The sequence below is a fragment of the Thermochaetoides thermophila genome (genome assembly GCF_000221225.1).
Source record: "Thermochaetoides thermophila DSM 1495 unplaced genomic scaffold scf7180000011820, whole genome shotgun sequence".
Classification (NCBI taxonomy): domain Eukaryota; kingdom Fungi; phylum Ascomycota; class Sordariomycetes; order Sordariales; family Chaetomiaceae; genus Thermochaetoides; species Thermochaetoides thermophila.
The window spans coordinates 3223519-3236621 of record NW_006383036.1 but is presented as its reverse complement, the minus strand read 5'-3'; the positions used below and the strand labels follow the sequence as shown (position 1 = coordinate 3236621).

The window sequence follows — 13103 nt, the reverse complement described above, 5'->3', positions numbered from 1 at the left end:
GCTTTAACGCACTTCGATACATATCGAAGTCCAACCCAGGATCGGATACTGCCCCGAAGCCAACTCGTAGGCGACCTATTGGCTGTAATTTGCCACTGATAAGGCAATCGGGCCGCATCTGCGACCCATAAGCTTACCCGGTCGCCTGCACAAAGCTGCAGCACGCCGACGAGTGTCTCATCTGCCCATGTTCCCCCCCCCCCCCTCCCTGGTCTCGGCAAACCATCCCCTCGGCACCACAACCCTCACCGAAATTGCAGCCGGATGATCGAGAATAACATGTTCTGTAACACGTGCAACATCACCGCCACACAAGTAGGCAGCAGCTCAGGCCAGACAATAAAATCCAGCTTTCCCTCTGTGACGACATTGACTTTGTAGATCCAGCGGATGAGTCCAGCGACAATAAAGCTTGCGGCAAGTTCGCATGCCCATGTGATACTGGATGCATAAAACGTCAAGTTAAAATCATAACCATCCGTCTCGTCGAGTCCGTCGAAGGCAAAGTACGGGTACACGTCCTTGTTATAGCCGAAGTGCAGAACCACCACGCTGCCGAGGAAGGCCAGCATGGAGGCGTTCTCGGCGAGGAAGCGGATAAAGATGTTGCGGACGCAGATCTTTTGGTAGGAGCCGTAACTCTGGGAGGTGGCGCCAATCAAGGTGAGGAACCAGTGGAAGGTGGCTGACATGAGGAGAGGGGTAACGATGATGAGGCCTGTTGAGGAAAGAATTTGGAGAAGGACGAACTGTGAGGGACTTCGCAGGCGGGCATATAAGGCGCGGACGTAGGTTTGGTAGGTGAGCATGAAGTAGCTGGATAAAAAGTCAGCATACGTTCCGTAATGATACTTAGAAGCTGGGCAGATGCCACTCACAGCTTGAAGATAAAACTCAAGGGATAGCTGCCGACCCGCTCTCCCTCATTAGCCCCAAGGATCCAGCCCGTCAGACCATCGAGCAGATGCACCGTCGAGATCCAGCCATACACATACACGATCGTCTCCCAGTTATTATGGGGGAGCGTGGACAGGTAGATTTCGGCGTAGGCCTCTCCTATCAGGTATGCAAGCAAGCCGATGGACAGGGCCATGCAGAACCACATGAAACGGACGAAACTGGCTGGTAGCCAGCGACGGTGCAGTCGGACAGGCAGAGTAGAACGGTGTGAGCGGCCTTCGGAAAACCCGACGCCGGAGGCAGGCAGGGTCGGGTCGAAAGCAGCAGGATCAAGGGCCTTCCGCTGCCGTCTCTCACGTCGTGAAATTGTATCATCAGGCTCTCCAGCCCACCAGGAGGATGTGAAGATGCGCTGGGTTTCGGAAAGGGAATGCCTCAAGCTTAAATGCCTCTCATTAGACATGAGAATGAAAAAGGCTATGGCAACGGGGATAGCCATTATGACAAAGGTCCAAGCAATCCAGGCCGTGTTGTGGACTGTCAGCCACTTGGTTTCAGGGGTTAGGTAGATGGGGATAGGAGCGGCAATGGAGATGATGGCTATAAGGGCTACAGTGATAGGGAAGCCCAAAGACTGTGGCCACCAGTTGAGGGAGTATATGTTGAAGAGTTTGGTGATCCATATGAGAGCTGTGAGATTGTAGAGGCTGTAGTAGACCAGCAAGAAGAACCAGAAGTTGACTTGTACTTTGGCTGCCCCGTGACCAGGTACTTTGCGTCCTGGAATCGACCCCGGCTCTCCCGGCCGGGGCCCTCGATCGTCATTATCTGGGAGGGGATACTGCGGGAATGGTATTGCACACCATGCAACAGCCTGTCAGACCAGTAAGTATTTCTGAATATCCCACTGCCCATGATCAAGACATAACTTACCAACAGCGCGGGCAACACAACCAGCGCACCCCATCTCGACCACCAGGTATCAACAACTCTCCTCACTACACTGGCCTTGGGTTCAACCCAGGTGTACACGAGTCTTCTCCAGAACCTCCTCAACCGTTTCCCCATCCTCCTCCCCCACCTGCCATCCCCTGCACAGCAGCAGCCCCTGCTGCTGACTTCCCGCACAACCACCGCCTCTTCCCCCGATACATCCTCACTACTCTCACTCAGACCATCATTCCACTGTTCTTCTTCCGCCACAGCCGCTACCAACGCGCCATAGCCATACCCGACATGCACACTCCCCCTCCAACCGGGCTCCGCCAGGCCTGAAGTCACCGAATTCGCGCTCGCAGGGTGTTGCGGTCCTTTCCCCGCCGACGACGAAGAAGCAGACACACGTCGACCCCCATTCGCACCACTAAGGCTCCCGTCTACCGGGCGCGGGGGCATAGCCCGAAACCGGCCCAGAAGGGGTGTCGACTCGGCGAGGTAAGGGCGGGCATTTTGGGCGCGTTCGGAGCCCTGCTGGAAGGAGAAGAATGTAGGTAGAGTCGGGACAACATTGGGGAGTTGGCTTTGAGAATTGCTGCGTGAGGAAGAAGAGAGCAGCGTGCCGCCGCGGCGGCCGTTGTTATTGGTAGAGAAGAGATCGTAAGAGTAGTGATTCGAGCGGTTGGAGGAGCGCTGTCTTCTGTGCCCTAGAGAAGGAGGAGGGGGTTTACTTTGGGTGAGGCCCATCTAAGTCGTCCTTGCACGGGCGGCGAAGGGTCGAGGTCTGATAGGGGAGGAAGTGTGTATGGGGGGAGGGGGACTTTAGATGCGAACGGGTGGTTGCATGAACGGGCTTTGAATAGTCGAATCGTGGAAAGGCGCAGGAGCGGGATGAGATGCTGTATAGCCAGTGATGCAAGGCTTGTGTCGCGTATGGGGGGAGGAACTGGGAGAGGAGAGAGGTCGTCGGTTCGGATTTTGTTTCGATGATGGCAAATGTTATCTGTAGGATGGCGCGCGCATGTCAATGGTTCGTCCGATGATCTGATGTTGAGCGGAGACTGGGAGACTGGTGCTCAGCTTGGTGTTGCGAGGGATGAAAGATATCGATCGACTTTGCGCGACCGAGTTTTGGAGACAAAAGTAGGGAAGATGGCCACGAGACGCGGTTCAGGTACGCCGTTAGAAGCTCGATGTTTCGGTCTGGGTTACTTGCCTGCGTTTTTGTTGGTTCTCTCCCACACCACGCCGACTGTTTTCTTGTGACCCCCAAGCCGCCCAGCCCTTCACATCTCTGCTGTTCACCCGCGCCCCCACCTTTACCCCACAGCTGATGGAACACGCTGTGGGGTAGGTGAGGCTCATGGGTTGGGGTTGGGCAAGTCCCCGATCTTCGATCTGGTGGACCTATGATCCACAACGGCTTCCAGGAATTCGACTCGACAACTACTGGCAGCTGACGGGTATGGTTCGTATAAAACTGTTGATTGGATTCAAGAATAGTTTGAATTGAGCATTGTATCTAGGAATGAACTGGCGGACAAAAGATTAAAGGCATGAAGTCGTGATATGCGGGGTTTCGGCAGCTTTATCAACGTGTCACAGTTGCAACGACTGGTCACCTGTTCCCACGTTCTATCTGGACACCTCTACTGAATGAGAGAACACACGAAGAGTTGTAACGAACACTTCCCCGTACATATATATTCAGGAAGGAACATCCAATTCCTTACATCAGTCAGATACCTGACTTGCTCCATCCAAGCTCTCACGCCCGTCGAGACAGACACTACTTTGCTGTCTAGCTAACATTTCATCCCATCGTATTTCCCAACTCTTGATTGAGCCTCTGGAACCCAGCCAACACATCACGATCCACATTAATCGCCCAATTCTCTTCAAACGCTTGCTCGCCCCCAACCCTTTGCACCATATCTTGCAATCTCGCCTTCACGAACTCAAACGTCGACACCGTATGCACCGGATCTTTCGCGGCAAACTCGTTCTCGCACACATCCCTCGGTGTATCGTATTCCGTCCTAGGAACCTCCGTCCACACGAGGCTATCCCTTCCCTTTGTATCGGGCGTGTCGTCTGCCAAAGAGGTCACCACGCTCGTCCACATGGAGATGTAATCCTGTAACTTGTCGAGGACGAGGTCTTGCATGGGGTTGGGAAGCTCCCAGAGACGAGTGAGTGCCAGGCAGGAAAGCTTTTCGCGCTCGATGTCGGCCATGCAGTCAAAGTTGGCAAACCACCGCGGGCTAAGCCACGACCACACCTGATCGATGGTGTTACCGAAGCTGGTCAGCATATTGGCGAAAACAGCTGGATCGGCGAGGGCGATGCGGGCGAGGAGGATGAAGTAATCCGTCTCGGTGATGGTGCTAATCTTGCTCTGCTTCTTGTTCGGACCTGTCGTTTGGTCGGCTTCCCAAGAGCTGTGGATACCCTCGAAAATGGTGCGAAGGGCGCCAATTTCCAACAGATCCTGAGCAACTACGTTGACACCCTGTGACCCACCAAATGCTTCGGCGACGCGGATGATCAGCTCGATGGATCTCGCAGCGAGTTGTGACCGCTCACGAGCTTTATGGTCAAGGATCTTGGCAAGAGCTGTCAGAGTCGGCCGACGGAAGGCATCAGTTAGGACATCTTGTGGCGCCAGAAGAATGTAGTCCTTGGCAAGTTCCAGACAGTCGAGGGTCACCTCTGAGTCGTAGTCAAGCAGTGGAATCGCCAGCTGGAACATCTGAACGAGATCGGGATTCAGTGGCGGCGAGGCCTGCGACATGATCGACTTCCAGAGCTCAACTGACTCCTCGATCAAGTGCAAATGCAGAGGTGACTCGGGGTTCATGGCCTCCCGTAGCAGAGGGATGATCATGGAATGATACCGCTGCGAAGCTGTCCGCATCGAGAGGATCAGTGCCGAAGTAATTGCCAGGACCGACTGCTTAATCATGTATTCCTCGCTGCCGGCAGACTCCCAGATTTGCGGGAGCGTCGTCATAATTGCGTCGCCAAACTCGGCGATATGTGTTTCCATCCGGCTGACCAGGACCCGGATGGTCTCGAGGATGGCATATTTAGCCTCGTCGCCCTCGACCTGTTTGAGCAAGCCGACAAGCAGGTTAAACGTATCGGACGCGAAGGGGTAGAAGTGCTCGCCAATAAACTCGAAATCCTCCGCTATGACTTTCAGCTGTCGAGCAGCTGTGATACGCACGACCTCATCGTTGTGCTGGTCGTTAGGATTTAACAGATGACGGAAAATTTCGTAGATGATCGGCCTAGTCTCTTGGGATACCCTAATGGATATCCACTGGCTCAGCAAAATGGCTATTCTCCGACGGAGGAGTTTAGCCAGAGGATCCTGGATCTGAACGTCTTTGATCAAGCTATTGCGCACAAAGGAGTCAAAATCAAAAGCTTGGTGGATGACTGCTGCGGCGCAGCCAAGAGCGCAGTACGCGGACTCCTTGGTAATAATGTCCATATCCGAGTTTGTAGCCATTTGGCAATAATTGAGAAGAGGTTCCCCCAGCTCTCGGTAGTGTGTGATGAGGTCGAGCAATAGCCTCTCAGCGCAAGGGCGGATAGCCCATTCGTAAGCACCTCCTTCTGTGCGCTCCTGGGACTCCCAGTTTTCCGGGTCTTCCTCCCAAGCTTCGAGATCAGACTTTCTGAAGACAAAGAGCTTGCTGATAATGACCTGAACCATGTCCAACAACATATCCTTTGTAAGAAGCTCCTCCTTAATGGTGTTAACAGCTTGTCTCTCAAGCTCCTTGACCTCGGGGCTTCGATACTTGAAGGTCTGAACTGGGCGATGAGCCGTTGCGATGCAGCTTCTAAGCAGCAAAAGTCCCTTAAGAGCCAACTTCTCTCCAATTGGACCTTCATGCTTCGCATTTCCAGAAACTGACTCACTTGATGACTGCCTGATGCCACTAGATTCCGCAAAGACCTGCGAGAAGTCCTTTATGAACTTCCAGTAGGCCCTGACAAGAGTTATGGTATTTGGTAGAGCTGGGAAGCTAGCGGGGTGCATTTCGGACATGTCGATGTGCAGTTTGGTGAACTGAATAAGGTGTTTGCCGACCAGGTCTTGATATGGCACTGTCATTCGTGAGTCCGGAGTGAGCCCGCTCAGGAACTCATCAAACTGGTTCTGCGAGAGTGACCAGAAACTACAGACTAGGGAGTCTGTATGAGGCTGCTCATAGCCCACTGTGACCAGACGTCTTAGAATCCTGAGAGCCAGCAGGCTGTTCTCGATCGCATAGTCTGCGGTAGTTTCATCGCCGATTTCTTCTTTCCACAAACGTAACCAGTAGGCTGTCTTTGCGGTATACAGCTTGCCAAGGAACTGAACAAGTTCAGGCGTAACAGCCTGCAACGCAGTCTGCGATTTACGCAAACGCGCTGTAGCCAGTTCCTTGACGATGCGCAACATGAGGGTGAGAGCACCCCGCAGTTGTACAGGGGAACGGAAGTTCGCCATCTCCGTTTGCCTGATGAGCATGGGCAAGGCATCTGGCCAATCATCCGGGTACTCTATCCGGACGATCTTTGCCGTCACGAGCGCATTGTGGAGACATAGAGCCTTGTCCTCCTCGTCAATCGAACCTTGAAACAGGCGAGCGCGGATGAGCTGCTTGTTCTCGGGAGTGATGGCGTGCTTCGATGTCCGTCGCCAGTACCTGTCAATGCCGTTTTTGAGGAGAATGATGGCCAGGAAGCGCACTTGCTTGTCCAGAGACTTGTCAAGGTAAATTTGCTGTATTAGAGTCGGGTGAAAAGTGATGGCCAAGGTCAGCAACTAAGATTCCAGCTAGCATGATGAGAGAGGTAATCATACCTGGAGGCTCGGATAGTAATCTGGATGGGTTTCCCAGGCCTGGAGCTGCTGGCCGGCAGACTGTCTTTGTGCGTTGTCTCCTGATCCAGAGGCAGCGCTCAAGGCCTTAATCAGTTCAGCAGGGCCCAAAGGAACCGCTTCGCCTGGGACCTCAATGGCGAAGTTCATTCTGTCCAAGTGGCAGCCCTGCCGCCGGGCTCACAATTCGGTGGAAGGGGTATCAGATCTTAGTTGCTACTGCTTTGGTGCTGTTCGCACTCAGTATGTCTTTGAGCAACTGTTGAAGAACACAGGCTTGAGAGAACTTTTTTTTTGTTTTGTTTTGTTAATTCAGCCAGCCGATGAAACTTCAGTGTTTCCTGCTTGCCTGGGCTCACTTGAGAGCTTCTTGGTGGGGTTTTGCTGGCGGGGCAACGTTGCCTGGGGCATTACGTATTTTACGGGAGCGGATCGAAACTTCGGACAAAGCAACGTTAACTTTGTAATGCTCGGCTGTATTTTACATGTTGTCGTTCTGTTGTCTTCACCTGCGTTCCATGCTTTGGATCACTTTTATAAACACACAACCAGATGGGACTGGAAAGAACACGCATTCCAGAGTCAAGAGTGAGCTGATGAGACCAGTGCTGATGTAAAATATTCGCTCATACTTTCTCTGTTCTCCTCAGCTCCAAGGTTAGAGTCTTAGATCTTTCCCGAGATAACGATTGTACAGAGAACCTGTGGTAACAGAATCTGGCCCAAAAGACCTAAGTGCCCAATCTTTTAAAGTTGATAACCTGCACCAACGGCGTGAGACGGTTGACGGCTGTTGTTTGGGCCCGATCCATGTCGCCCGTTACCGTCCCGCACCCCGGTTGCCGGCACCGAACAGGCCTGCAGACCCACCCTTCAGGAGATGAAGTGGGGCCATCCCCACCGAATCACAGCCGTTCAGTGTTCCATCATGGCCAGTGCCAAGACATTCAGCTGCGCGCAACCTCGGCTTCCCGGTTCACCAACAGCCGCCGCGGCGCGTTCCATCACAACCCCCTTCTTTTCTTTCATCCTTGGATCTGCGATCTGTCCGCTCCTGCGGCGATGTGCACTGAATCAACACAAGTAGTTTCACCAGGTGTAAAGAATTCCATCCCGATGCAATGAGCGACCAAAAAAAGCCCGATACCACCACTACCGCTACCACGACCGGAAGTGTCAGCTCAGGGGCCCTCGTCAGCAGCCCAAGTGTCAATAATAACAGTACCAACACCACAAACACCGCTGCCCCCGATGTAAACTCGTTCGCTCTCGCCCAGCAGCGCCTAGCTGCCCGTCGACAAGCCCGCGAGGCCGAAGTGGCCGCCCGCGTCGCCGCCCAACAGTCTGCTTCACAGCTACGTCAACGCATTGCTTCCACCCAATCTCCCCTCCTCCGTCGACTAGGTATGTCGGCTCTCAACCTGTGGGATGTCGTGTCTGGGAGGGAGGGCACACATCCAGCCTTTCGTGTAGGCCAGGTCGATGCGGAGCTGCTCGATGAGGAACTCGTCGAGTTGCTCCGTGGCCAGGTCGGTGACGCGCTGAAGTACTTTAATCCAGGCGGGAATGCGCCTGGGGGGACGAATAATCCGATTTTACATGACTGGGATGCGGAGGTGTCGCTTTTATTGAGGGCCATCCTGTTCAAGCTTACTGTTTGGGATCATGACGCGACATATGGTGCGGCTTTACAGAATCTACGATACACAGATGCTCGCCATACTGGCCCCGTCCTCGTGCCACCGAGCAAGTGGCAGAAGTCTCTGTACGGGTTCGTCACAGTGGTTGGGAGATACCTCTGGACAAAATGGGAAAACTGGCTAGTCGAACAAGACGACATGCTAGAAGGTCCTACCCCCACAGTACGACGGCTGTCGAAGTTGACCTCCCTCGTGTCAACCGTCCATGCCGCCGCAGCGTTCGTCTCCTTCCTCGTCTTCCTCCTCCATGGACGCTACCGCACCCTTCTCGACCGCGTCCTCCGCATGCGTCTGGCCCCTCCAACAAGCCAAGTCGCCCGCGAAGTCTCCTTCGAATACCTTAATCGCCAGCTCGTATGGCACGCCTTCACTGAGTTCCTCCTTTTCGTCCTGCCTTTGATCGGCATAAACAAATGGCGTCGGTGGCTCTCCCGAGTCTGGCGCAAGACCAAGAAAATCATGAGCACCAGCGAGCCGGGCAATGAAGAGAAGAAAGGCGAATACTCCTTTCTGCCAGAGCGCACATGCGCCATCTGCTATCACGACCAGAACTCTGTGACGACAGAAAGCGATCTGATGAATGCAGCCGCGACGAAGACTGTTGGAGCGGCGCAGACTGATATTACGAACCCGTATGAGGCTATCCCCTGTGGATGTGTGTATTGCTTCGTTTGCCTGGCTACAAGGATTGAGAGGGAGGAGGGCGAAGGGTGGACGTGTCTCCGGTGTGGAGAGCTGGTCAAGGAGTGCAGGCCATGGAAGGGTGATGTTGTTGAGCCGGAAACGAAGTCCCCCGCTGCGAAGACAGTCGTATTTGCTGATGATGTGAAGGGGTCATCAGATGGTGAGGTCAATGAGGAAGAAGAGGAAGAAGATCAGGAGGAACAAGAGCGCAGTGAGGTTGAGGGATCGCATGTTTTGGTGGACGAAGACCCTGAGAGAAGCATCGATGACCTGCGACCCCAAACACCAAGTGTTTCGTCAGACCAGGCGGATGATTTAGAAGAGGGTTCAGAGTCGGAAGATTATGAGGCAGAGGAAGATGAGCTTGGCGAGGATTTGGACAACGGGAGATAAACTGGGCGATTGTGTTTGATGGACACGCACATGGGTACTTTTAGCACGATACACTACATTTGCAACACACCTGGTGTGTGTACTAGGTAGTATATAGGTAATGACAAGACATTAACATTAGAGTATGGAAGTGGACTTATCTGTTTGCAGTCGGACGGTCCAGATATCAAGCTCAAACGGGGATTGTTGTTTACAAACGACGTGCAAGCACCATTCGCATATCATCATCCTCAATCCCTCCTGAGCCACGAGTAAATCAGCCTCAATGTTTCACAATTGCTCCGGTCCATGGCCTGATCATGTCTTCGAATCTTTTTAAGGTTAAGAATTGGGAATCATGTTTCTATCCTACTGTTCGGGGAGGGTTCCAGCAATGGTAAACTCAACCATCAGTCCAGCTTTCAGAATCCCATTATTGTGCTATGAATAGCATATCACACCAGCTCATGTAATCGGACAGTGATCGGGGCAAAGCGGGCGAAACAATTGACGAGGAGTTGTCAGCTGCTTGACTACTACATCAGCTTTCACTGGACGAGCTTAACATGATCTCGGGCGACTAGATCCTCAATCTCTGACACGAAACGCCGCAAGTATTTAGCTTAATCAGCCCATGAACCCGACCCACGTGTCGATCATTTTCCTGAATACAAGTAAAGTCGTTATTGGGCTTCTCAGAGCCTGCCGCGAAAGAGTTTATATATCGCTTAAGATGATTGGCGCCATAAGGGAGCTGTTCGATCCGAGATTGTCAGTCAAAGAAGCATGTCAGATTACTGCCTTACAAGAGACAAAAACATGGACAAGATCCAGCTGACTAATTCCTAATATTCTTCATATTCACAGTGTGCGTACTATCATAAACAGTTATATGTACTCCGTGGTATCTCCCAAACATGAGACGGGGAAAAACAATACAGTTTGGTTGAATTTATCCCCAACCTTGTGTATCCGTTGAAGAAGAAAATAGAGACTGAATATTGTGTCATATTTCTGGTGTTGACTGGTACACCTAAGAAGCGCAGAGATCCTGGCATATCTTGACAATTGACGATTAGGAAGGAGGAATGCATTTAGAAGTGCTCCTTCCAGAACCGGAACTTGACTTCGCGAGTAGTAGCTTGCTTGCAAGCCTTCTTGATGTCACGGGCTGTGTTTTAAAGTTAGTAACATTGAGTCATCACAATTCGCAAAAAAGCAGAATACATACCAGCTGCTGAAGGACCACAGAAGTAAACACCCACAGTAGTCTTCATGTTGCCCTCCAAGCCGCTCAGATAAGTCCGGTTGAGGATGCCATCGCGTATGCTGGTGAAAATCTTCAGGAAGTTGGGACGGCCGAAGTTTGTGCGCGACTTGAGCTCCGTAAGCGGGTCGTAATCAGCGCCCACGCTATTAAGCACAACGTTCTGGGTCGTATCAAGATCGAGCTTCTGAGTCAGGTAGGTGTGAATCTTGAGGAACTCGACACCACCAGAGCCGGGCAAGCGCGCCGCCTCATCAGACTGGCGCTCCAGAGACGACAGCAGAGTCTGGAACCATTCGAACGAGGTGGTATCCTTACACACCCAAATGAACTCGACACGGCGCAGACGGGTCGGCGGGTTGGGCGAGTTGCGGATATGCCAGATGTTCTTGAGAATCGAGGCCCACGGCGTGACACCGATACCAGTACCGATCAGAACGGCGATTTCGTTCTCGAACACGTCCTCAGCAGGGGCACCATAGGGACCATCGATACGGAGCTGAGGCATCTTCTGACCGTTTTGGAGAGCGACCTCGTACATGCCCATGGGATCAACGCCTTCATAGAGCTTGGCTTGGGCAGAACCAGCACCGACACGGTCGCCGAGGGCCTTGGTGAAGTCGCCGACCTGACGGATGTGGACCGAGACGTAAGGATCGAATGGGCACGAAGTGATGGTGAAAGGGTGCCATTGGTACTTCGAGATCTCAGGCACTTGGAGGAATAACCACTGGCCAGCCTTGTACTTGAAGGAAGGCTTGACGAACTGGATCTCGACGACGTCTATGTCAAGGTTAGCTACGTTCAGTAAAACCACGAGACACTTATAAACTCACCATAAGGATGACGAATAACACGAGTAATTTTCGTCTCACGAACGGCGCGGATCTCACGGTACAGGCGCTCGAGCAGGTAGAAACCACCAGTCCAGAGCTCCCATCTCCAACCCAAATAGCCAATGCAGTGCTTCCAGTACTCGTCGCCAGCAAATGGGGAAATAGCCTCGGCAGTATCACGGACGAAGCAGCCAACCGTGTGCGTGTAGAGTGCAAGGAAGAAGGGGATGAAGAGGTGGTGTGTGTACCAGAAGGTCTCAAAGGACTGCTGCCTAATGCGGTGATGGGCGGTCGTATACATCAGTAACATGCAAAGAAGCATCACGTGGCCTGTGACACCGCCAGCCTGGACGTAGTGGATTTGAACGGCCGTGACGGGACGAATCTGGGTCTTTTCAACATTGTAGAAGCTAGTGGCAGTCAGCTTGCCGCCATAGAAGCTAAGGAAAACAACAAGAACTCACTTGACGTAGTGACCTAGTGTGTGGATGATGGTGAAGAGCAGCATGGCATAGGCAAGTTGCCTGTGCATCCAGAGGTTCTCATCGAGAGGTAGCCACCTAATCTTGGGCCGAACCCAACGCATGATGGTTCTGCACACTGGCAGGAGAATGAGCATGCCATCTACACTCAAAACCAGACCAGCACCTCGCGAGATCCAGACTGAATACTGGAGCAGGTTGAGGCCGGCAAGACGTTCATCGTTCTTCTGCTTTAGCCTGGGCATTGCCTATCAGTTTCTGAAGACAACCAAAATCGAGATGAGCCAACACATACCAGCCGTAGGCAAAAATACCCCAATGAAACCCCCAGAAGATGAAATGGAAGAGCAGCTTCTGCGGCGTAAGCTGCTTCTTCAGAAGTTCGAGCCACGACATCTTTCCTGCTTGTTCCTTCGACTAATTCAACTAATCCACGACTCAATATACAAGCGTCGACCTGCGACAGGGTCAAAGATAGTCGTTCGTCTTCGGATCAATCTGGCTTTCAGGAATTAGGTGGTGTCTCGACGAACGGTTGGCAACGTTGACGATGTGACTGCAGAGCGAAGATCCCGGCCAGCGAGTGGCACTCTTACTCGTTCCCTCGAAAGTAAGATTAATATATCGATCGTCGCAACGAAGATCCAAAAAGAAGCACAGCACCCGCAGGAATAATAAAGGGCCTGGCGATCGGAAGCGAAGCAAAAAGACAAAATAAAGAACGTTTCTGATCCAGCAGCTTAGGAGAAAGGAAGGTCAGTCAGGGACGAGAGCTCTCACAGAGGAGTCTCGGTTCGTTCGCCTCGCCGAGTGAGGGACAGAAAGATAGGGGGAGGGAAGAACGGATGAATGGCTGAGCAATGTGTGGGAGATGGGCGGGTCATAAGAGAGACCCTGCCCCCCAAGCACGAATCTACCCAGCGATGTAACAGTCTAGCCCTGCCCGCCGGCACGGCACCACACACACACGGACACGGCGTACCCCAGCGCCAGCGCCTGGTGGAGGTGGAATGAATGGAAGGGGGGTTCAGATAAGTGAGGAGC

The 13103-nt window shown here is 52.7% G+C and overlaps 4 protein-coding genes across 4 annotated transcripts; 1 reads left to right on the top strand and 3 right to left on the bottom strand.

Moving 5' to 3' along the window:
• Positions 1 to 245: 245 nt before the first annotated feature.
• Positions 246 to 2583, bottom strand: CTHT_0058710 (uncharacterized protein; the record flags this gene model as incomplete). Its single annotated transcript, XM_006696128.1, has 3 exons — positions 246 to 816; positions 879 to 1741; positions 1834 to 2583. 3 exons carry the CDS (start codon positions 2581 to 2583, stop codon positions 246 to 248), a joined length of 2184 nt encoding a protein of 727 aa, XP_006696191.1.
• A 1066-nt stretch (positions 2584 to 3649) lies between these two features.
• On the bottom strand, positions 3650 to 6868 carry CTHT_0058700 (uncharacterized protein; the record flags this gene model as incomplete). Its single annotated transcript, XM_006696127.1, has 2 exons — positions 3650 to 6619; positions 6701 to 6868. The coding sequence occupies 2 exons, from the start codon at positions 6866 to 6868 to the stop codon at positions 3650 to 3652; spliced, it is 3138 nt and encodes a 1045-aa protein (XP_006696190.1).
• A 971-nt stretch (positions 6869 to 7839) lies between these two features.
• Positions 7840 to 9495, top strand: CTHT_0058690 (putative peroxisome assembly protein; the record flags this gene model as incomplete). The annotated part of the gene is made up of 1 exon (XM_006696126.1): positions 7840 to 9495. The coding sequence occupies one exon, from the start codon at positions 7840 to 7842 to the stop codon at positions 9493 to 9495; it is 1656 nt and encodes a 551-aa protein (XP_006696189.1).
• Positions 9496 to 10568: 1073 nt separating this feature from the next.
• On the bottom strand, positions 10569 to 12455 carry CTHT_0058680 (putative FAD binding protein; the record flags this gene model as incomplete). The annotated part of the gene is made up of 5 exons (XM_006696125.1): positions 10569 to 10645; positions 10706 to 11524; positions 11578 to 11987; positions 12042 to 12296; positions 12355 to 12455. 5 exons carry the CDS (start codon positions 12453 to 12455, stop codon positions 10569 to 10571), a joined length of 1662 nt encoding a protein of 553 aa, XP_006696188.1.
• Between the last annotated feature and the right edge of the window lie 648 nt (positions 12456 to 13103).